Source organism: Chaetomium tenue, assembly GCF_020726465.1.
Source record: "Chaetomium tenue strain MPI-SDFR-AT-0079 chromosome Unknown F5144scaffold_1, whole genome shotgun sequence".
In the NCBI taxonomy this organism is placed as follows: domain Eukaryota; kingdom Fungi; phylum Ascomycota; class Sordariomycetes; order Sordariales; family Chaetomiaceae; genus Chaetomium; species Chaetomium tenue.
The window spans coordinates 6,225,895-6,246,902 of NW_027117329.1; the positions used below are offsets into that span (position 1 = coordinate 6,225,895).

General features: G+C 54.8%; 8 protein-coding genes across 8 annotated transcripts; 5 read left to right on the plus strand and 3 right to left on the minus strand.

Moving 5' to 3' along the window:
• Positions 1–67: 67 nt before the first annotated feature.
• On the minus strand, positions 68–3,501 carry F5144DRAFT_559078 (structure-specific endonuclease subunit SLX4). Its single transcript, XM_066788118.1, has one exon. It carries the CDS (start codon positions 3,266–3,268, stop codon positions 332–334), a length of 2,937 nt encoding a protein of 978 aa, XP_066649602.1. The 5' UTR covers positions 3,269–3,501; the 3' UTR covers positions 68–331.
• Positions 3,502–3,747: 246 nt separating this feature from the next.
• On the plus strand, positions 3,748–4,084 carry F5144DRAFT_598703 (40S ribosomal protein eS21; the record flags this gene model as incomplete). The annotated part of the gene is made up of 2 exons (XM_066790968.1): positions 3,748–3,779; positions 3,853–4,084. 2 exons carry the CDS (start codon positions 3,748–3,750, stop codon positions 4,082–4,084), a joined length of 264 nt encoding a protein of 87 aa, XP_066649603.1.
• Positions 4,085–6,948: 2,864 nt separating this feature from the next.
• Positions 6,949–7,360, plus strand: F5144DRAFT_598704 (uncharacterized protein; the record flags this gene model as incomplete). Its single annotated transcript, XM_066790969.1, has 2 exons — positions 6,949–6,955; positions 7,020–7,360. 2 exons carry the CDS (start codon positions 6,949–6,951, stop codon positions 7,358–7,360), a joined length of 348 nt encoding a protein of 115 aa, XP_066649604.1.
• Positions 7,361–7,765: 405 nt separating this feature from the next.
• Positions 7,766–9,258, minus strand: F5144DRAFT_559088 (uncharacterized protein). Its single transcript, XM_066788119.1, has 3 exons — positions 9,113–9,258; positions 8,249–9,015; positions 7,766–8,167 (listed from the first exon to the last, which is right to left on the minus strand). Exons 1-3 carry the CDS (start codon positions 9,241–9,243, stop codon positions 8,097–8,099), a joined length of 969 nt encoding a protein of 322 aa, XP_066649605.1. The 5' UTR covers positions 9,244–9,258; the 3' UTR covers positions 7,766–8,096.
• A 1,129-nt stretch (positions 9,259–10,387) lies between these two features.
• On the plus strand, positions 10,388–11,765 carry F5144DRAFT_559091 (uncharacterized protein). Its single transcript, XM_066788120.1, has 4 exons — positions 10,388–10,609; positions 10,665–10,784; positions 10,843–11,208; positions 11,269–11,765. Exons 1-4 carry the CDS (start codon positions 10,533–10,535, stop codon positions 11,603–11,605), a joined length of 900 nt encoding a protein of 299 aa, XP_066649606.1. The 5' UTR covers positions 10,388–10,532; the 3' UTR covers positions 11,606–11,765.
• A 97-nt stretch (positions 11,766–11,862) lies between these two features.
• On the minus strand, positions 11,863–13,071 carry F5144DRAFT_639148 (PAF acetylhydrolase; the record flags this gene model as incomplete). Its single annotated transcript, XM_066792705.1, has 2 exons — positions 11,863–12,230; positions 12,276–13,071. The coding sequence occupies 2 exons, from the start codon at positions 13,069–13,071 to the stop codon at positions 11,863–11,865; spliced, it is 1,164 nt and encodes a 387-aa protein (XP_066649607.1).
• A 423-nt stretch (positions 13,072–13,494) lies between these two features.
• On the plus strand, positions 13,495–15,473 carry F5144DRAFT_559092 (uncharacterized protein). The gene is made up of 2 exons (XM_066788121.1): positions 13,495–13,768; positions 13,848–15,473. The coding sequence occupies exons 1-2, from the start codon at positions 13,620–13,622 to the stop codon at positions 15,367–15,369; spliced, it is 1,671 nt and encodes a 556-aa protein (XP_066649608.1). The 5' UTR covers positions 13,495–13,619; the 3' UTR covers positions 15,370–15,473.
• A 106-nt stretch (positions 15,474–15,579) lies between these two features.
• On the plus strand, positions 15,580–20,952 carry F5144DRAFT_559094 (NACHT and WD domain protein). The gene is made up of 7 exons (XM_066788122.1): positions 15,580–15,719; positions 15,778–16,311; positions 16,372–16,422; positions 16,491–16,797; positions 16,857–16,997; positions 17,057–17,523; positions 17,603–20,952. Exons 1-7 carry the CDS (start codon positions 15,714–15,716, stop codon positions 20,873–20,875), a joined length of 4,779 nt encoding a protein of 1,592 aa, XP_066649609.1. The 5' UTR covers positions 15,580–15,713; the 3' UTR covers positions 20,876–20,952.
• The last annotated feature ends 56 nt before the right edge of the window (positions 20,953–21,008 follow it).

Consider the following 21,008-nt stretch of genomic DNA (forward strand, 5'->3'; position numbering starts at 1 on the left):
GGCATGCGGTTCAGCTGAGCCGAGGCTTCGTCTTGTGTGACCAATCTCCCCGCCGCGCCCCACTCCGTGTTGATCCAAGATCCGGGGTAATCCGGTTTGGGACCACAAAACCGGCATCGTAGACGAGGATGGGGGTGCGGTGAAACGAATTGGTAGGTATCGTTACTCATTTCTAGACTTGTACATGGTATGCAAACATATAAGAGAACGCTCGCTAAAGTAGAACGTGATCCAAACCGGCGTGTGGCCGGGACCAACCCCCTGACCCCTTGGTTCAAACATCTGTCACTATCCATTTCGTCTCCTCCACGGCCTCTTTATTCTAACCGGGTTAAAACCGTTTCCTCTCCTTGCCGCGCAAATTCACCCTCCACAAACAACACACACTCTTACTCTCACACCACTTCTTCACATCCACCGGCGCCACCTCCCCATCAAACCCGACCTGGTCCAACCGCCCCGCGTTCAGCCACGCCGTAAGGTCCTCCAGAATGATCGGGTCATACATGAGCATTTTCTCATGCCAGCTCGGGTTTGCCGGGTCGTTGGTCGGCGGGGCGCTGACAACCGCTCGCGTGATGTAGCCGAAGAGAGACAGGTCTTGCGTCGTCGGGCTGGCGGCTATGAGCGACGGCTCGGTGTCTTCTGTGACTGAGAGGTCTACGGCGGGTGGGGATGAGAAGAGGTCCGAGTGTTGATCCGGGGAGGAGGGCGCGCTGGAGGCAAATGGGTCGTCCGACTCGGAATCGGGGATTTCGAGGATTTGTTTGGCGGGGGCTTTGCGTCGCGGGGGGGTTGTCGGGGCGGGTTGGGTGCTGCGCGGTGATTTGGCACGTTTTGGGGAGGCCGGGCCTTTGGCTTTCGTTGTCCGTTTTGCGGGAGATGTAGCGGCATCCTTCTTGGGCCTCCCCCGTGGCCGCTTCTCAACCGGGGGCTCATCGCTCTCAACATTACTGATAGCAGCTGACCTGCGCCGGGGCTTTGTCACCGCCGAAGCTGCAATACTTGAGACTGATGCAGCGGAATCCTTCCTGGGTCTTCCACGGGGCCGTTTTTCCGGTTGAGGCGCCTCACTTCCTGCATCACTGACCACACCCGCCTTTTTCCTGCCCTTTTTGGCCGGGGATGGGGCTTGCACCACTTCAGTCGCTGCTGTCAAGGAATCTTTCCGAGGCCGGCCCCTTGGCCGGGAGGGAGAGGCGGCTTGATTCGCCGCGGACGTTGACATGGCGGCTTGGGTGGCCGTACTTCCTAACGCAGTCTTGTTTTGGCTTTCCCAACACCGGTTCAGCAGCGCGATCATCCCCGTTCTTTTCTTGACTACTTTGAAGCCGTACGACGCCACCTCTTTCGCGAGGCGTGCATCGGTATAAAGCTCGAAGCTTGGCGGCGGAGGCGGTGCTGGTTGGAGTTGCTGCGGGGTGTTTGACTGGGATAGCAGAAGTTGGTGCTGCTCCTGATTACTCGGCGGCGGATCAAAGTCAGGCTCCTGTGGTGGGGTTTGCGGGCGGCCATTGACGGCGAGGTTCGAATCCTCATGTTGAACCGCTTGGCTCCCCGGGCGCGGCGGGCATGGGGGCAGTGTCTTGGGCCAACCAACTGGCGGAGAAATACTGAGATCCAACGTATCGTCGGACATTTCGATCTCAATGTAGGCAGTCTCTACCGGTGGCTTGTGGGCCAGAACCGCCTCTGGGCAGGGGCGCGGGGGGTTCTGCGTAAGCTGGGCGAGCGTCAATGGGGAAGAACGTGTCAAGTCCAGCACCTCGGCGTCGAGCAAGTCGCCATCACCGTACCGAGCCCCGGCTGCCCACAGCCCTGCTCCCGGCCTTCTTCGGATAGCGAGGTTGCCGTTCCCGGGACTCGGGGTCGCGAACGGATCGCTGTCCGCTTGGTTCGACACCTTCATCGCCTCGTGCAGAGCTCGGAGGAGCACTGGGTCATCTTCGGTTGCCAGCTGGCTTGCCGTTCCAAACACGAAGTCCTGCTTAGACACTTGTCGCATGGCGCTCGTTGGGGAGAGAAGTATCGGCTCGGGCGGCGGTTGCTTTTTCTTGGTTGCCCTTGGCTTGGGGGCCTTTTTAGCGGCTTTCGATTTCGCGCTCGCAGACTTGCTTGCCGCCGTCAGTTGTTCACCTGGAAGCTCAGGGTTGCCAGACGGGGTATGTGTGTCTTGTTGCATACTCGAAGTTGAACGCTCTTCCTCTTCCGGACGACGGTAGGCCGCCGTTGCCAACTCCGTGATGGTCCGGGGCTTCTTCTTCACGACTTTGGGCTTTGTTGGGGATGCTTGGGGTGTTTCCTGTCGGTGCCCAGCGTAGGCTACCATTTCGACGAGCTTTCGTTTTCCCAGGACGTCCGTATTGGCCAACGGCAATGGAGCACCAACATGGCCGCCAGCTTCTATAGCTCGCCCATAAGTATCTTGGAGAGTCTTGAAGACGTTGTCCTGTAAAGGCAAAGCAGAAGACGACACTGCTTTCTCCGTAGATGAGTCCGCGAGACAGTGGACGGTCGCGCTCTCTCGAGGAGGCGTCCAGTCCATCCTTCGTGCCATCGCCGGCTCAAAAATGGACGGTGAATCATCCATCGGACCGGCAATCGGACCGGCAACTAGTTCGGGTGGTGCCGCTGGAGCCGAGGTATGAGGGGCAAAATGTCGGCTGACAGTTTCAGCCTTCTTCTGTGCTTTTGTCGTTTCCTTTGCCGCCGCCTTGGTGACTTTCCCCTTGGGCAAGGTGGTTTGCGCCAATGTCGCGTCCTTTGTTGCTCTCGGCTTTCTCCCAGATTTCTTGGGTGCTGCTACCGCAGCCGGACCGTCTGCAACGGCCATGTCTAGTGCGAGCGGTCGTTCTGTTGTTTCCGTCTTCCCCTTTTTCTTCCTCGCTCCGGCCGTTCTCGGTTTTCTTTTCTCTCCTCCCAACTGCAGGGTCGGACCTTCGACTCCGGATTGTATCGGTGACTCGGCAGGAACGGTGGGTAGGTCCGCGGGGGTGGCGCCCTGAGATGGCCCTATCTTGGATATAGCCGGACCTTCGTGTTGAAGGGCTCGCGAAGATTGCCATATGTTCGTGGCGCTTGTGAAAGCGGCTGGCGCATCGTTTGGAACCGGGGCGGCATTGCTTCCACTGCGCAAAGAAGGCTGCCTGATCGCTTTCGGAAGGAGGTCGCAGATCGATGGAAAGTCGGGGGACGAGGAAATGACGAGAACAGAGTCATGATGTGCCATCTTGACGGGGGAGGAAGAAAGCAGGCCACCGGTGGCCATGCCCAATCTGTCCCGCAGAAACACCCCGCTGCGCCGAAGGGGTCCAACCCTTGCGCAAACAGTCCGAAGGGGCGACAGCTTCCGAGTTACACCCTAATTCAGGGCATTATCGTCTTGTATGGCTATCGGATATCGGGTTTGAGCTGTTTCTAGATCGTCAACTGGGTATTGTGTTGTTGTCTTATCACTATTCCCAACTGTCAACAAACAAAAGGAGCGAATCCGAGAGCGGGAGAAGCCGCGGTGTGTCCCGCCCTTCCGCGAACATCTCGCGCCATCAGCTGACTGGGCTTCGGCCCCACCTTTTCGCCTGGTGGGGCTCATTCCTGGCCCGTGCCCATGCCGAGCCCACAGCACCCACCAAATCAGCAAAACTGATCGAAATTCGAGACTCCCTTGAAATTCCGCAGTCCTGCTCTCCGGCACCGCAAAGAACACCCGAACCCGTCTCTTCGCAGCACTCATCACAATCCGCAAACATGGAGAACGACCGTGGCGAAATCGTCGACCTGTAAGCCCGCTATGCCCGACGACGATTGCCCCGGCCGCGACCCGCGATCATGCTGACACCAGGCCTCCTCCAGTTACGTCCCCCGCAAGTGCTCTGCGACGGGCAGAATTATCCGGTCCAAGGACCACGGCTCGTGCCAGATCACCGTCGCCAAGGTCGACGAGAACGGCCGCGCCATCCAAGGCGAGAACATCATCTACGCCCTGTCGGGTTTCGTCCGCGCCATGGGTGAGAGCGACGATGCCCTCAACCGCCTCGCCCAGCGCGACGGCCTCCTCAAGAACGTCTGGAGCGCCCAGCGGTAGATTACGCCTGCTAGCGATTTTGGAGGGGAAGATGGTGCGTCCACCTCGGCCTTCCGCTTCCGTTACCGACCAATCGCTGACACGACCCAGATGTGCGTTTTAATGACCGGCACCGCGACATGAATTAGATGGAGGGCGGCGGGACGACGGCCGAGCATGGATTTGGGACTTCCTTTGGAGGGCATCTTTGCCGGTTACTCGATGGCGTCAACGGACATTGTCTCTCAAAACGAATAAACTGGCATCGTGATCAATCTCGGCTTCTGCTCGATCATCCCCCGACCCTCAACTTCGTGATTCCGACCGGCTAGCGAAGGCTCCCCTGATCCACCCCCTGTATTTGGGGAGTCTGGGGCTACTTTGATAGCTCCCGCGCCGTAGATTAAGCCCAGGCCACGAAAAAGCCGTGACGAAAAAGTTGCTCGTCATGGTACAGATACGGGTCTGACACCTCCAAAAGCCCACTCTGCGCTTAGTTGCTGCCTTCTCCCACCAAAGAGTGGTGCGCTATACTTCCGGTGCATTGCCTCGCCAGGGCAGTGCTGTCCTCCTGTGTGCTAAGTAGCTCTGGGGAGGATTGCTCTCTCGTTCCCCCGATGTCCACCTAACCCACCCCGAGTATCTGCCTTGTCACCGATTCTAGTCCGACCCCGAGCACCGGGCGCCAGGCACCCCAACAACGTAATATAACTCTTGGGATAGTTCACTCTTCATGGGGACAGTTACAGACTACATACATTACCCCCACCACTTTCGGCTTCTAGAGGCTTGGCCTGTTTGTCACAACTGGTGGGTTGACCGAGCTTGAGTCTTCCAACAGGGAAGCCGAGAATGTTGTGGGCGTCGCTGGCGCGGATGTGCTTTTGGTCATCCGCTCTGTGTGTGACTGTGACAACGAGTTCGTGTTGCTCGGAGAGGCCATCGAGTTAGACCTTCTCAGGGAGGAAGGAGGACTGTCACAAGCGCGCCAGCCATTTCGGGGTCGGCTTTGACTTTCTGTCGCCGCTGATCGCCGTCTTTTGGGAGATATTCGTCGAAAAAGAGAGTCAGGCGTGAGAAGCTGGAAACTATGCTCGAGCCGGAAACAGCTCCTCGAAGCGGGCATTCTATCCCATATTCTAACTTTCTCAAGCACGGGGATCCAGTCCCCAATAGTATAATATAGCGAAGGCGGCGGGAAGGTCAAAAAAGGACATGGTATATACACCAGACGAGAAGACGCCAGAAGCCCTTACTCGCTGGGCTAAACGTTTATTGTACTATCTTGGCTAACAGCCAGATATGGTTCCCCAGACTTGTTTCTCCAACCCAGCACATTCCTCGTTCTTGTTGTTTTATCTGGAACGCCCATGCCACCGACTGGTCGCATGCCAGATTCAAGATTCGTGACCGTCCATCAGCAACACGGAGTGTCTCTCAACCCGTCGATTCCCCAAAATAACGAAATGTTCGCCGGCTTCAGCATCTCCAGCACGTCATCAAGCCTCCAAGCCCATCCACCTGGGGCGGTATAAGAAAGACCGAGAAGATATCAGAATCGAAAGATGATGGGCCGAGGAGGGGAATCGGACCCCTCAGGCAGGAGCGGGATTCCGTTTCTCCATGCCCGGCTCCCGCGCCATTGCGGATGATCTGGCGAGAGGAAAAGGAGGTAAAAGGAAATGCCACTGGGGCTCGGCTGTCTTCCCCAGTTCTCGCCACACGGGCCCTTGAATAATCACGGGGGTCCCCGTGAGTTGGGTGCTGGGCGCTCTTCTTCCAGTCTCTCACTCGTGTTGCCATCTCCAGCTGCTGCAGGATCTAGTCAGCCAGCCTCAGTCCTGCACATTTCACCCTGCTGTGTCATGCATACGTCTCAGCACTCCCCGCCATTGGTGGTTAATCACAACACGATATGGCAATATCTCGACAAGGCCTGGTGCATATAATTCTGCCTTGGTCTGGCCGCTTTGGTCGATACCCCTCGTCAAGCACCGGTGAAAGACGCGATTAAACTGTTCTATGAGCTAATTTGTCCCAACTCAAGTGGTGTCTCGATGCCCAAAGCCTATTGGGTAACACCGCATCGAAGCTGTCCTGCCTGTGGCTGCCGCGGGGAATGACTCTATGCGCTGTGCTACTTGAGCCATCACGGATTCTGATTGCAACACTTAGTTATTATATTGTGGGCTCCCCCATCAAACAAACCTGCCATCGCTACACCAAAGGTACATACCTACCTAGCTACCTCTGTATAGTTCAGGAGAGGCTTTAAAATTAGAGCAGCGTTGTGTCACAGCCAGGCTGATATCTTGATTTCTATGCCTGGGGACCCGGGGACCAAACAGATCCCAACCGTAGAGGCTACAGCACAGCATGCATCTGTGTGGATTTGACCCTTTACTCGGTCAGTCTTCCTCCTGTATGGTGACAATAGTGATTGCCAAGCCTCGAAGCGAGTGAGCTGAGAGCTGAACTATGTTCCCACTGCAACCATCCGGTGGGACGATGATGCATTTCAGCTGGCCTCCATTCTACACCATCGTGTTGTGTGGCCAATACGGGGGAAGAAATGGCGAGGTGCATGGCCAACAATGGCTTTGATACACAGTAGGTACCGCATCGGCTGCACGATTCCAATACGAAGAAGAAGCCGCCAATGAAGAAAATTGCCTCCGCGCGACAGCCGATAGGGCGTGGTAGGCCTGAGGTTTGCCAGTCGACTCAGGTATAAAGGGAGAGAGGAGGCCAGGGACGATTCAAAGGATTTCTTTCTCCTCAAGCTTTCCAGAAGGCCAACAAGATCTTCAGTCCCAAACTTCTCTATCATCCAGCGTGTTGCAAGAACTCTCTGTCATACCTACCATCCAAACTCGCAGTTCATCATGTCTGGTGAGCAAGTAATCATCCTTAGATTCCATCTATCTCTACTAATCAACATGCCTGAACCTCGCAGCCGTCATTGGTGAATGGTCCGGCTACTTTACCTACCCGGACGGCTCCAAGAAAGACTTCAGCATCAACATCGACCAGTCGGCCAACAACACCGTCTTTATCGGCACTGGCAACGAGTCCAGGGGTGACTTCAATGTCGTCGCGGGCCAGCTCACCACGAACGAAGGAGGAACTACCATCACCTTCGCCCAGATTTACAAATCTATCTGGGCCGGCCAGATCTGGAGCTTCCGCGGCACGCTCTCCCACGACGGCAACATCCTGCTCGGCGAGTGGTACGACTCTCCCGCCGACGGCCGCGACCGAATCGGCACTTGGAAAGCCGAGCGGATCCTCGTTTAATTCCTCTCCGGCGGCTGGAGCGGCACCGGCTCTTACCCCGGCGGGAGCCACAGGGGCTTCGGCCTCGACATCTCCGCTTTCGCCGTCGACGCTATGTTCAAGGGCACCGGAGTGGAAATGTGGACGTTTCCAAGGGCGGGTTTTCGTGCATCCTTTGCAATGACAGGGCCGGATTTGGTTCTGGGATGGCCGATGGAGTGCTGGGCGAGGACGTGACCTGTTTGTATTTTTGTTTTTTTAGTGCAGCAGGATTTCAATGCAATGGAAGAGGCTCGATATCCTCGCCCTCCTTGGTTGGAACATAAATCAAATCCCTTAAGGGGTGTGATTGGACTCTCATACCGTAAGTGATGAGCATTGTTCAGAATGATCCCTATGTGTAGCGATGTGCATATGATATAATCACTTCTGGGGATATATATAGATTCAGGTTTTATTCTTCGGTCTTTCTATGAGAACCATACTACCGCCGCCGTTTGTGGAGCCACCTCCGTGTTGGTTTCTATGTATACACCTATGTAGCTGATTTGGTGTTGGAAGTATCATAAAGAATACCTGGAATACGATGACTGAAGTCGCTGAGATCCTCCTCGAGTCCTCATTCAACAGCTATTGTCTGTTATTATTCGAGTCTGAAAAGAATTCGTGAATAGCAAATAACCTCGTTGTGTTTATCAAATCTTATATCTCTTCCATTACCCTCGCACGTCAAGTTATTAGCCCACAGGGTGCACAGTTACCCTGTAAGAAGCTTGGCGCAGCAGATGAAGTCCTTCCCGCCAGGACAAACCGTAACGTTTCCGTCCCCTACTCGTACGAGTTGCAAGTAAGCGTCTCATCCATCTAGGAGCAACGGATATCCATGGCTAAAGCAAAAATATCACTTACCCGGATCCAACTCGGCACAGTCCTCCCTCCACAAACACCGAGAACTCAGCTGTGCCGCGTTCTTGCAGGGCTGCACGTAGCAGGCCTTGACGGCAACGGGGTCGTTGGGGCAGGGCCAGTCTGGCTTGCGGCCGGTCTGCACCGTACCGTTCCATGTGTTGGCGCAGACGGTTTGATCCAGGCAGATGCAATCGCTGCCCCAGTTCTCGCTGCACCGTCCGCCGATGCCGCCGACCTGGCGGGAGGGGGTGCTTTGCGGCGCTGAAGATGTCGAGGATCTGGAGGCCGAGGCTTGTGATGCAGAGCTTGCGGTACTGCCTTGGACAGAGCTTGTTGCGGTTTCAGATATCTGCATTGAGGTGGTGGAGGCGGCGGCGTCCGCTTCTGCGTTGTTTGTTGAACGTGTCGAGACTCCGACACCGACGCCGACGCCAACGCCGATCGCCACGAGCAATGCAGCGATCCCCAGAACAGTGAAGAAGACCCATCTCTTCAAGCCAATAATCCTCTTTTTCTTCTCTGTTCCCACACCTTCTCCCGTTGCCCAGGGGTCTGGCGCGTCTCCATCCCATGTATATCCGTCTTGCGTGGGCGTTGGTTGTAGGCCCCAATGGGCCGAGTCGGCTTGGTGGTAGTGGGCAGTGTCGTCGTAGGATTGCGGTGGGACGGCGATCTTGTCGTGTTCGTGGTAGGGAACAAAGGCTACCTTGTCGTTCTTGTTGAAAGCGAGTTTGCTGTAATCCTGGGCGGGGACTACCTCGAGGGTGCTATGATGATTGTGGTCAGCACCGCCGGCTGGACTACCCATCTCTGCCATCTGAGCGTTACAGTCTGCTGTGGGTGTGCCTGGTGGGAGCGAGCTACCGTGATCGTAAGAAAATGTAGGAACCGGGTGGATGAGGGCCAAAGGGAACACAACTGGCGTCGGCACCACTATTTTCAAGTTGGCCCCTTGGTTCCAGACTTCTGGTACAGCCTCGTGCCAGCACTGCCATGCCGGGACTTAGCTGAAGTTGCATGTAACATCACCGGTCCCAAAAAGGTGGCAGGATCGCCATCTAAAATGATGGGACCAATGGCCGTCGGCTGCGGCCATGTGATCCCATGACACAGAGCTGCTCTGCAACCCTCCCCTGCTAAAGCTGAACTTTGACTGGGCCACATTCAATCTACTTCTGGTAGGCTTTTATGGCAGTGCGGCACAGGGGTCGGATTGGGTGCTGCAGTGCGAAACAGCTGAGCCAGTCCTAGGGTTTTTCTTCAATCATTGCAGGTATAGTTGTTAGGTACGGGAGCAGCTCCGGTCCGGGGACGCGGCCGAGTCTCGTCCAGCAAACGTTGGGTATCGTACCTAATATACACCCTCTTAGACTAGGAGGTGAGGTAACACTGTCACGAATCTCCCGTTGTACAATGACCTCCCCAAAATTGGTTCAAGTCATTTCCGAAATGTGGTGACAACACCAGGATCATTGAAGATACTCATGTTCAAAGCCGGGTTCGGGTGCCGATCCACACCTGTTCGGCGCATTCAATCGGCATTGAAACCATCCTCGTCGTCCTGAATACAATATGGAATACAAGTATCATCCTGTCAAGCGCCTCCTGTTGCTCTGGCGGGACGCTACCGCAGTTAGCACAAGCCCCCTCCTGTTAACACGGGCAACTTGAAGACCACGAGGATCCGACCTTTCAGTTTGCCGGCCTCAAGAGCAAGCCGAGGGGACTTTCCATGCTCGCATCCAAAAAGCTCCAGATCCAATTCCTGGGAATGCCTACCTAGTCTGTACACCAAGCCTCGTTCATTATCAGGCGCTTATTTTCGCCTATAATAGATCATGGATAAGTCCTGCTGAGCTGGGAACGGTCACATCAGGGAAGCAACATGAAGATGGATGGCGAACTCGGCTCAGTCTGGCATGATCGAAAGTAACAAAGAGGGCTCCACGTTCGATGCATGCTCGGCGCTGTAGCAAGCTTTTGATGATGTACCTAACTTAGGTAGTGTTTGGTTATATGGTTTGCCTGTAAGCCTGTTTATTGTACTATGTAAGTGGTGGGCGGGGTTGTACATTGACGTCATGAGTTAGGGAGAAGGCCCAGTGCCGCTGCGTCACCACTCAGACTCACCACCAATGGAACATGGGTCTGCATCATTGCTGTGAACCTATGTTATATCAGTAGAGCGCCCCTCGCTAAACCAGACCCAAAATTATATGATACCCTATCGGTTGGAAAGTAAACCTTTACTTTGAATCAGATTTCAACCTCAACATCACCCACCATGTCCGGCCCTCACTTTAGCAAAAGCGGCAGTTTCGAGCCTGTCCCACAAAAAGCACAGGCCCAAGACTTGCCAGGGTAAGACCTGATCAACTGTTGTCCCATGAGCCTTTGGCTTACGCCTTCTTACCAGACTCGAGAAGAAAATGGAGCCCTCCAGCGAGTCAACAAAACTGGAGGGCGAGGGCCAGGCCTCCGAATACCTCGCGGCTGGCAAGCTCAAGGGGTGCAAAGCTCTAATTACCGGCGGAGAGTCAGTTCCCTTGTCTCACAATAAGAGCAGATCAGTGGTGTTAACATGGCATGCCTAGTTCCGGGATCGGTCGCGCCGTCGCCGTACTCTACGCTCGTGAGGGTGCCGACGTGAGCATCGTCTACCTGCCCGAGGAGCAGACCGACGCCGAGGATACCAAGAAGATGGTCGAGAAAGAAGGCCGGCAGTGCCTCCTGATTGCCGGTGATCTGATGGATTATCGCAAGTGCAAGGAGGCCATCCAGAAGCACGTCGACGCATTCGGCATCATTCACGTCCTCGTAAACAACGCTTCCAAGCAGATAATGTGCAAGGACTTCGCCGACATCGACCTGGACAACGTCGAGAGCACTTTCCGGAGCAACATTCTCCAGATGTTCGCCATCACGAAATATGCCCTGCCACATATGAAGAAGGGCGGATCGTAAGCCAGCCCCTGTCCCCACGTCAACCCTAGCACAAGGCATCTGACAATCCCCCACAGAATCATCAACACGACCTCGACAGTCGCCTTCCGCGGCACGAGCGCCATGGTCGACTACTCGGCCACTAAAGGTGCCATCGTGTCCTTCACGCGGTCACTGGCACTCAACCTAATGCCCAAGGGCATCCGGGTCAATGCCGTCGCGCCGGGCCCTGTCCACACGCCGCTGCAGCCGGCGTCGCGACCGGCCGAGCAGATGGAAGGGTTCGGTAGCAAGTCGGGCATTGGCCGTATCGGCCAGCCGAGCGAGATTGCGCCGAGCTTTGTGTTTCTGGCGAGCAAGGACTCGGAGTTGTATTATGGGCAGGTGTTGCATGCTTATCCACTGGGGGATTGAGTTTGGGGGGATGAAGGGTCGTTGGGCCCGGGTGTTGTACTAAAAATGAGTTGATGTGATGTATGATTAACGGGTGAGACAGCGGCTAGGAGAATGACTACGATCTTTGTATAATATTTCTACCTATCAAAAAGTTGCCGAAACGACCTTTAGAGAGTTGAGCGCCCCTGAACTATCTGAACTGCCCCCCCCCCCCCCCCCCCAGCCATCAAACACATCAATTTTGTCCTCTTCCTCAAAACCCTTCCCCCATCCCATCAAAAGTTCCCCTTCACCAACGTTACTGCCTCCGGAAACCTTTCTGGCTCCTCCCCCTTAAACAAACCCCCCACCACGCCCCTAAACACCCCATCCATCCACTCCGTCGTATACGCCGTCAGCAAAGCCACCACCCTCGCCGGCTCCAGCGTACCCAACAACTCCCCAAACCCCTCCCCCAACTGCCCCGCAGCCTCCAACAACACCGGCACATCCGAAAACGTATAATGCGTCGTATTCCTCACCCACACCACCGCCTTCGGCCCCCGCAACCTCCCCCACGTCGCCTCCCAACTCGGATCCAAAAAGTCCTGATGCGACAGAAACAACACCGGCTTCTTCATCACCGCCACCGGCTCCTCCCATCCTGCCCCCTCCCCCTCACGGTCCTCACCCTCCCCCTCCCCCTCACCCAACCCCGGCGCCGGCGACCCAAAAACGGTGCCATCCCAATTCACCGCCCCCCGAATGCGCAGATCGCGACTCGCCGCCACAATCGCCGCGGCCCCGCCTGCCGAATGGCCCAGCATGGCGACACGGTCGGTGGGGAAGGGGCGGGGGCCGCGGTGCGGGAGGAGGTGGGCCATGGCGGTGGCGTTGGCGAGCTGGGTGAGGAGGAAGGAGGCGTCGGCGGCGCGGGGGTGGAGGTCCCAGGTGGGGGAGGAGATAATAGAGGTGTTGGTGTGGATGGTGTGGTTGGTGGTGGGGTAGAGGATGATGTTGGCGTCGAAGGGGTGGTCGATGGTGATGACGGTGAAGCCTTGGCTGGCGATGGAGGAGGCGAGGGCGTTGTAGTAGAGGCGGGGGATGCTGTAGCCGGGGGAGAAGAGGAGGATGCGGTTGGCGTCGCTGGGGAAGGAGCAGGTGGGTTTGTTGGGGCGGGTTGGGCACACGGGTAGGCGGGCTTCGAGGAATAGGGGGGAGAGATCGAGGGAGATGTTGAAGGTTTGTTGGAGGAATGGCCCTTGGTATTTGGCAACTTCGTCGGGCATGATTGGGACGGGAACGGTGGAGTCGCAGGTAGTAGGCTGGAAGACGGATAGCATCAGTGCCCGAGGAGTTGGAGATGCGGCATAGGGGTCATCGCGGCTGTAGTCTATGAGGGACCCTGTCGTTAATGTGACATTGTATTTCCCAGGCGGATTTGGGAGCAAATATCCCGCGGTTGTGCTGACGAGCAGAAAGAGCAAAAGCGACAGAGATTGCATTTTTGCAAGTGTTGTGGTGCTGATTGTGGTCTGGTGCTGGCTGTAAGTTGTTGTTTGTGTAAGTCGACGAAACTTGCATAACGAGATGAGAAGACAACCGGAGAAGAGTGAACAAGCACCTTAAAGGATTAGGTATGTTGAGCTTCTTGTCTCGACATCTTAGCCGGTATTTAAGCACTTGGTTAACAACTCGCCCCTGACCCGGGTCTGTTCCTCATTCTCACTCACGTTCCTTCTCTTAGACCTCTAAGCTGGTAACGTGGTAATACGGATACACATGATTACGAGGTAACGACGAACAGACATTTGATTGGTTTGTCAGCTGTAAGTGGAGCCCAGCTCGGTGTTTTTTGTGGGGTTCAGCTCGGTGTTCATCAAGCTAAGCTGTATCGGGTCAGGGGTAAGATTCATAGTGAGATTCATCATCATTTAGGGGGTGGAGGCCATCTCGGTCTTTGATACATATTCAAGCGCAGCATATCGAGCGGAGCAGCTGGGGTTGAGGATAGTTCACTTTTCCTCGAATATGCCACGCCAGGTCTGCCACCATGATGGAGGCGCTGCCAAATACCCCCCAAGCTTCTATTACCAATCCAGAACCCGACACTGCCGGTAGTGAATCTCGATTATCCGCTCTCCCACTAAAGCGGTCTCGTGTCGTCGTTTCGCAGTCGAAACGAGGTTGTGTGACTTGCAAGTATGAACCCCTACATCTTGCCATCTCGGTGCTAGTCAGCTATTGCGTTGCATGCTAGGATCTGACTGACTAAATCCAGAACACGCCGGGTCAAGTGTGACGAGCAAAAGCCTCTGTGCCGCCGATGCGTCCAGGCAGGCAGGTTATGCAGTGGTTACAACCATGAAAGCAAACTGCCGGTAGCTTTGAAGCCTGCTCTAAAGATAGGGGTCGCGGCGGACAGCGGGACGGAGAGGCTAACCTACCTCGCTGCTCATGTCCTGTCTCTGGACAACAACGGCCGCCCCGTGCAAGAGGACGGTGTCTGGGGCCGCATATTTCTCCAGCTGTCAAACCAAGTGCCATGTGTCAAGGCCGCCGCCGCTGCGTTTGGAGCTGCGTACGAATCGTTGGTTGACAACGCCATCGAGCGAAGCCCTTGTTCTGTCTGGCGTTACTACGGCTCGGCTCTGACAAAACTCCAGTCGGATATCAATAACAGGACTGCCGGACCGGAGTCCCTAGCTTTGGCATCCATGATCCTGGCCTGTACCGAGATCCTAAGCCAACACGAAACAAATGCATTCGCCCATTTTCTTGGGGCAGTACAGATCCTCACCGAGAGCCAGCATGGCGGCCAATGGGCCCCTAGGTCATCTACTCACATTCTCAGCACAGTCAAAGACGAACTAGTCAAATTTGACGTTCTCATTGGCAGCTACGCCATATCCCAGACACCCGCCTTCATGTATCTGGAGTCCAACTGGCAAGGAGATGCCCCTGCAGATGATGTTTTCGACGACCCGGAGCTTGCCATCAACGCCGCAATGCTCTGCCTCCACCGATCATACCGGTTCGTGGAGGCGGCTGCGAAACTGCGGTACACGTATCCGAGCTGGAAAGAGCATGATCCCATCATGTTCAAGGGCCAATTGGATGCCGTAACCCAATGCCGTTCAGTTCTCGATGAGCTGGGGGCCGTTGCCACGAGGCTACAAGCTCAGTATTCTTCCGCCATGTCAACACTAAGGGATGCTAAAACCCTGGCCGAGGTTTATGCTCTCCGCACACAACTTACGGCAGCCATAATCTACATGCTCTGCGTCCACAGCCCATTCCAAACGGCATACGACGAACACCAGCTTCTGTTCCAGAGCATCGTGACCGATGCCGCAGCCTCAGCGCGGCTGAGGAGGCGGGCACAAACTAGCGCCTTCAAGCGCTTCTCCACACGCCCCGGCATTGTCAGCTCCCTCTTCATCGTCAGTATGAAGTGCAGAGACCCGCCGCTACGTGCCTTGGCAACGACGCTGCTCAACGAGCAAAGCCGTGAGGGGCCTACCGATGGACACATCATGGCGGCGATTGGTGCTCGACTGGCTGCTATTGAGACGACTGGCAATGTGCCTTCTCGAGAGGCGCCACTGGCTGCGTGTAACGTCCCCGAGGATCGGAGGGTCCACGGCTATGGCGTGTCCCCTCCGAAACTGAATGGCGAGGGCCATCGTGTCGTGGAAGTTGAGTTCAGCAGGCCCAAAGTGCCTCTTGTGAAAGGGTGGGGGAACGTTGATTACACAGACCTGGGGAATTGGACATTCTGGTCGGAAACCATCGATATATAGGCTCGTATAATTGCCATGATGTTGCCTTTCTGTACTCTTTTCTGGTATAAATTTATGTGTGGCGGTTGTACATAAGGTACAGTTACCTAAGCTGAACGGGGGTGATAACCCCTGGAATAACTGGCGATTGGTGTGTCGGAGGAACATGCATGTTGACGGTTGCATTGGAGGCGGCCGGGACAGGAGGAAAGCCTGCGTTTGCGGGGTCGTCACTTTTTTATCACTTGTGTGTTACTTTTTGTCATTCTTTTCTCCCCTTTTTCTTTCTTTCTTTCTTTCTTTTTTTCTTTTCTTTTTGTCTCCAAACGGTTATTCAGCGGCTTATTACTCTTTTAGTTGTTTCGATGCGAGTAAGTAGATGTTGAACCCTTCGCACCGCCGTTCGCTTCAACTTACCGTCGCTCCCAGGCCCTACGGTCCTTGCTCTCGAGTCCGGAAACACGCCAAAGAGCTCGTGATGCATCCGACCAAGAGACACAAATTGTTGCCGCAGACTCAGCTATATCGGACGGGACTCCGTCAAACCCCGTGAGCAATGATCGATCCCTGGACTCCAACCGAGCCAAGCCAGAGCCTGGGAGCCGTTCATGGCGCCGATTAGGTCGCCGCTCACACGGGACTACCACCAAGCAAGATGACCTCCGTGGCCCTACTGGGTTGCGAATAGTTAGTACTTCACCTCGTCCGCTGGTGGATTTGATATTTGTCCACGGCCTCAGGGGAGGTTCCATCAAAACATGGAGGAAAGGAGAAGATCCCAATCGCTTCTGGCCGCAAAGCTGGTTGCCCCAAGAGCCTGGATTGGAGAACGTCAACATCCATAGCTTCGGTTATGACTCGGATTGGGCAAGCCCTGAGCGCAGTATTCTGGATGTCCACGCCTTTGGTCAGAATCTGTTGGAGGAGATGAGGAATTCCCACCACCTCAGGGAGAAAGGAGAGGTTTGTTTATGCCTTGTTTCTTATCAAAGGGGTTGGAGGAGACACACTAATTACTCTTAGCGCCCTATAGTCCTCGTCGGCCATTCCATGGGCGGACTTGTTATCAAGAAGGTGGGACTTGCCCCCGAACCCAGCGCTCGTATTTGCTTGTTCGAGGACTTATCCTGTGCCTTCACCAGGCGTTTATCTTGTCACGCGCCGTCCCGGATTTCAGCACTCGGATCCGTTGCATATTCTTCCTAGCAACCCCTCATCGAGGGTCCGACTATGCGGCTATTCTCAATAACATCTTGTCCATCTCTGGGATCTTGTCCTCGCGCCAGTACATTACCGAGCTGAAGAAGGGATCGGCGTCACTCGAGGCTCTCAACGAGGAGTTCGGGAAATACGCTCACGACCTGCCGATCTTCTCATTCTTCGAGACCTTGAGAACAAGTCTAGGCGTCTCATCCGTTTTAATCGTGAATAAGTCCTCGGCCATCTTAGGTATTGACTGTTGCGGTCTTTTGGATGCAGCGTTGGTTACTGATCATTTGCGTGAATAGGACACGCCTACAAGGGCGAACGCGTTCAATACATCAATGCTAACCATCGAGACATTTGCAAGTATGACCACCCTAATGATCCCAACTACCTCACGGTCAAGAATGCTCTCGCAGGAGCTGTGACAGATTTGCTCCGAGACGGTACGTTCGAAATGCCGGTCGTTATTTGGGGTAGTGAAGCTAATCAATAACATGAAAAGAGTCCGGTGAGCAATTAAGAGACTTGCGAGGGTTCTTAGGCGTTTATGATGGACTCAGCGAGCAACCTCAACATCAGAGAGCGGAAGAGACCTGTGAATGGCTGGATGCCAGGGAAGACTTTCGCAGCTGGCGGGACGGCCATAAAACCGGCAAAGAAATGGACAACGACAACCTGTCAATCTTTTGGGTTCAAGCACCGCCAGGATCAGGGAAGACTGTTCTGGCTTCCCACGTCATATCTCAACTCCAGGATTCCGGCGTAGCATGCGCCAGCTATCACTTTCACGTAGGAACCAAAGGCTTTTCGTCTGTGGGAAGCTTTCTCCGGTCGATTGCATACCAAATGGCCGCCTCGAACACCGCAATTCGCATGCGGCTGTTCCAACTACTACAAGAGGGCCTTGTGGTTAATGTTGATGAGCCCACGGCCATCTGGAATACTGTCTTCCGCAAGGGCATTTTCAAGGTAAGTAACTACCTCGCTGGATATGTTTGATGTTATTCCACCACCCCCAGTCGATAGGCTGGCTAACCATGTGCTAAAGACCCAGCTTTCCGAGACACAATACTGGGTGGTTGACGCCTTAGATGAATGCGAAAGGTACCAAGGCCTACTGTCGCTATTGAACGGTGAAAAGCCCAACTTCCCACTCCGTATCCTCGTCACAAGCCGCGCAGTCGCAGAAATGCAGCGATGGCAACAGACCATTGGAAAGTCCGCTCGCGTGGTTTCTCTTGACATACCACTTCAGGCAACCCTTCAAGATATCCACTGCTTCGTCGCAAGCCGCATCGCGAGTTTACCAGGGGAAGACAAAGCTCATCGGGAACAGCTTGCCCAGACTATCATCGACAGATCAAACGCAAGCTTTCTGTGGGCCCGACTTGTCATGGATGAACTCGAGAACGTGTACACCTATGAGCGCGTCGCGGAAGTGCTAGAGAGGATCCCGCAGGGAATGGCTGCTTACTACGAACGAAGCATTGGAACGATGGCAAAGAACGCAGACAGACATGTCGCCAAGGCGGTGCTCACCTGGACTGCCATGGCCTCTAGAAAATTGACTCTCTCGGAACTCTCTCAAGCCCTAAAGTTCGACCTCAACATCGTTCTTCCCAACACAAAACGGGCCATTGAAGGTCTCTGTGGCCAGCTGGTGTCTATTGACCAAAACTCAGACACAATCGGCTTGCTCCACCCGACCTGTCGCGAATTTCTACTCTCAGAAGCAGCTGGGGAGTTTTCGATCTCGGAACCCCTCGCCCATGAGATGATCGCCATGGTGTGTTTGCGGCTGCTGACAAGCAACGAGATGCGACCGCCTCGCAACCGACGATTCCTCGAGGAGCAGCGCCCACCTTCCTCGCCAATGCTCCATTACGCACTGGTGCATTTCTCGGGCCACGTCGCGGAAGCATCCCCCGGGAGCAGCAACCTCTTGGCTGCTGTTGACGGTTTCCTCAAGACACATGTCCTCAGTTGGATTGAGAGGCTTGCCATGGGAGGAAATCTGCACAGCATCACCAGGGCATCTAGAAACCTGTCTTCTTACATCGGCCGTACTGTCAAACACCGCGGACCCCCGATGGACGATATCGAGAACAACATCAGCTCCTGGGCGGTAGACCTTGGCAGACTGGTCACGCACTTTGGAGAAGCGTTGTTACAACGTCCGTCTGTGATCTACTTCCAGGTTCCTCCCCTCTGCCCTGTCAATTCCGCCATCAACCGGCAATTTGGGAACGCAGCAGGCAGTCTTCAAGTTTTGGGCAAGAGAAAGGACACATGGGATGACCGCATCTCTTTCATCGCCTTTGGAGACAAGCGGCCGACAGCAATATCATGCGGCGGGGGACTGATTGCCGTCGCCATGTGGTTTGGAGAGATGGTTCTGTATGATGACCGCAGCGGTCAAAAACAGGGAGCTTTCCGGTACGGAAAATCGGTTGACAAGATTCACGTTGTTGATGGCGGCGTTGCCTCGTGTTCCTGGGACAGCGTGAAGTTGCAGGACTTCAATGGCGGTGTCATATGGGAGCACGAAAGCCCGATGAACTCTCAATGGCTATACTTAGAAAGCTGGAGGGAGTCGATATTTGCCGTGTCCACGTCCGGGCATCTTCTACAATGGGACCGACTGTCTGGGGACCTGCTTGGAGACCAAGCATTTCCTTACAAAAGTCACCAGAGTTCCAACCCTCCACCAGGGAACATGCTTTCCCATCGAGTTCCCAGCCTCGCGGCGGTCTCTCCGGATATGGAAGTACTTGCACTCGCATATCGTGGAGGATCGGTCTGTCTGTGGGATATCCGCACCCACAAGTTTGTCGACTGGGCTCAGGACGGACGGAACTGGGAACCTAAAATGATGCTCTTCAACGCCAATCCGGATATCAGTCTGCTTCTCGTTATCTACGAAGACCACCAGATGACACTGTTCGACAGTTGGAGTGGGGCCCTGGTGAAGACCCGGGCATTGCCCCAGTTGGTTGGGGTGGTGTCAGCGTCCTGCTCACCGGATGGCCGGAGGCTGGTCACGGCCGATAATGTGCGCAACATTCGAATATGGGACTTTGAGTCTCTCTCCTTGCTGTACCATGTCGTTTCGGAGTCTTCTGGTAGTATGCTGAGCTTCACTTCAGACGGGGCGAGGATTTCTGATGTTATACGTGGCGGCATGAGGATTTGGTCCCCGCCTCTGTTGGAGGCAGACCTTGCAGCGGATCACAGCGGCGCTGACTGTGCCGATCATGATGGCATCAACTTTGAGACTACCGTCTTAAAGGAAGAGTCTGCGAAAAGTGTGGTACTTTCAGCCCATCCAACACTGCCGCTCGTCGTCGCTGGCAGGGACAACGGCCAGGTCATCGCCTTTAGCACTGGACACGAAGCTGACAATACCACGGCGTTGTATTCGCATACAGAGGGCACATACGTTCGTATGGTAGCTGTTAGCACAAACCACGTGGTTGCATCGTGTGATGGCCTGAACACTTTGCAAGTCTGGGCAATCGACGCTTCGTTTACGAAAGCAAACACATTGCTTTTTGAGACTCATATCACAGGGCATATTCAGCAGCTTTGTTTCAGCTCCAACGGCGAGTATCTTCTCGTCGCTACCGCAGTCTCGGATTCAGTTTATCAAGTCCAGGGAGGTGTCCGCATGGGGCTCCAGACCTTTGAAACGAAGGAGAGAGAGCTCTGGCGCTGGCTAGTATGGCCTCCAATGCAACCGGATGGGGAGGGAAATCGACAAACCTTTTCTCTGCTAGCGGATGGTGTCCTCCGGTCGTATGACGCCCAGGAGTTTCCCAAATTGGTCCACGAAATGGGTATCCGCCTTGATTACTCTCTTCAAGAAGGTCAGAGGGCCACACATTACGATAGCACCATGGTTGGAAACCAATCGCTCCTCGCCCTTGAGGTGCGTCACTATGGCAAAGGGCCCCCCTCCACCGTTTTTTTATTCGACCTTGGCAAATCGACACCCGAATCACCAACTGTTACTCTGTACCCAGAACACTCGGCCTTATCCAGGCATTTCCAACACTTTCTGGGCTTCGGTGGAAGCGAGGAGATGATGGGAGCACAAAGCATGGTCTTCCTCCACCAGAACTCCTGGATTTGTAGCATCAACTTGAGCCCGGGGGATCGTCAGGAGTATCATTACAAGAAACATTTCTTTATGCCGGATGACTACCTCTCCAACCGTGTCGGGGATTTGTTCTGGACGTGGCCAGTGAAAACTGCGGGGGGCGATATTGTGTTCAGTTTGGGAAAGGAGCTGTCCTGGGTACGCAACGGGATGACATTCTAGAAGATAAGATGCCGGTGTGGCTGACGACTGGAACTCTGGACATATTATCAATCGAACTAGGCAATGGATAATTTTGATGCGTCCATAAACGTGCCATACTCTGCATGTAAACACCAGGCTATGAGTGGGCGCG

Coding starts and splice junctions, on each gene's coding strand:
- F5144DRAFT_559091 (XM_066788120.1), top strand. CDS start 10,533: ATGTCCGGCCCTCACTTTAGCAAAAGCGGCAGTTTCGAGCCTGTCCCA. Junction 10,610..10,664: donor CAGGCCCAAGACTTGCCAGG/GTAAGACCTGAT, acceptor CCTTCTTACCAG/ACTCGAGAAGAAAATGGAGC. Junction 11,209..11,268: donor CATATGAAGAAGGGCGGATC/GTAAGCCAGCCC, acceptor AATCCCCCACAG/AATCATCAACACGACCTCGA.
- F5144DRAFT_559088 (XM_066788119.1), bottom strand. CDS start 9,243: ATGGCAGTGCTGGCACGAGGCTGTACCAGAAGTCTGGAACCAAGGGGC. Junction 9,016..9,112: donor TACATTTTCTTACGATCACG/GTAGCTCGCTCC, acceptor CAATCATCATAG/CACCCTCGAGGTAGTCCCCG. Junction 8,168..8,248: donor CTGTGCCGAGTTGGATCCGG/GTAAGTGATATT, acceptor TCGTACGAGTAG/GGGACGGAAACGTTACGGTT.
- F5144DRAFT_559092 (XM_066788121.1), top strand. CDS start 13,620: ATGATGGAGGCGCTGCCAAATACCCCCCAAGCTTCTATTACCAATCCA. Junction 13,769..13,847: donor CGAGGTTGTGTGACTTGCAA/GTATGAACCCCT, acceptor GACTAAATCCAG/AACACGCCGGGTCAAGTGTG.
- F5144DRAFT_559094 (XM_066788122.1), top strand. Junction 16,312..16,371: donor ACCTCAGGGAGAAAGGAGAG/GTTTGTTTATGC, acceptor AATTACTCTTAG/CGCCCTATAGTCCTCGTCGG. Junction 16,423..16,490: donor GCGGACTTGTTATCAAGAAG/GTGGGACTTGCC, acceptor TGCCTTCACCAG/GCGTTTATCTTGTCACGCGC.
- F5144DRAFT_559078 (XM_066788118.1), bottom strand. CDS start 3,268: ATGGCCACCGGTGGCCTGCTTTCTTCCTCCCCCGTCAAGATGGCACAT.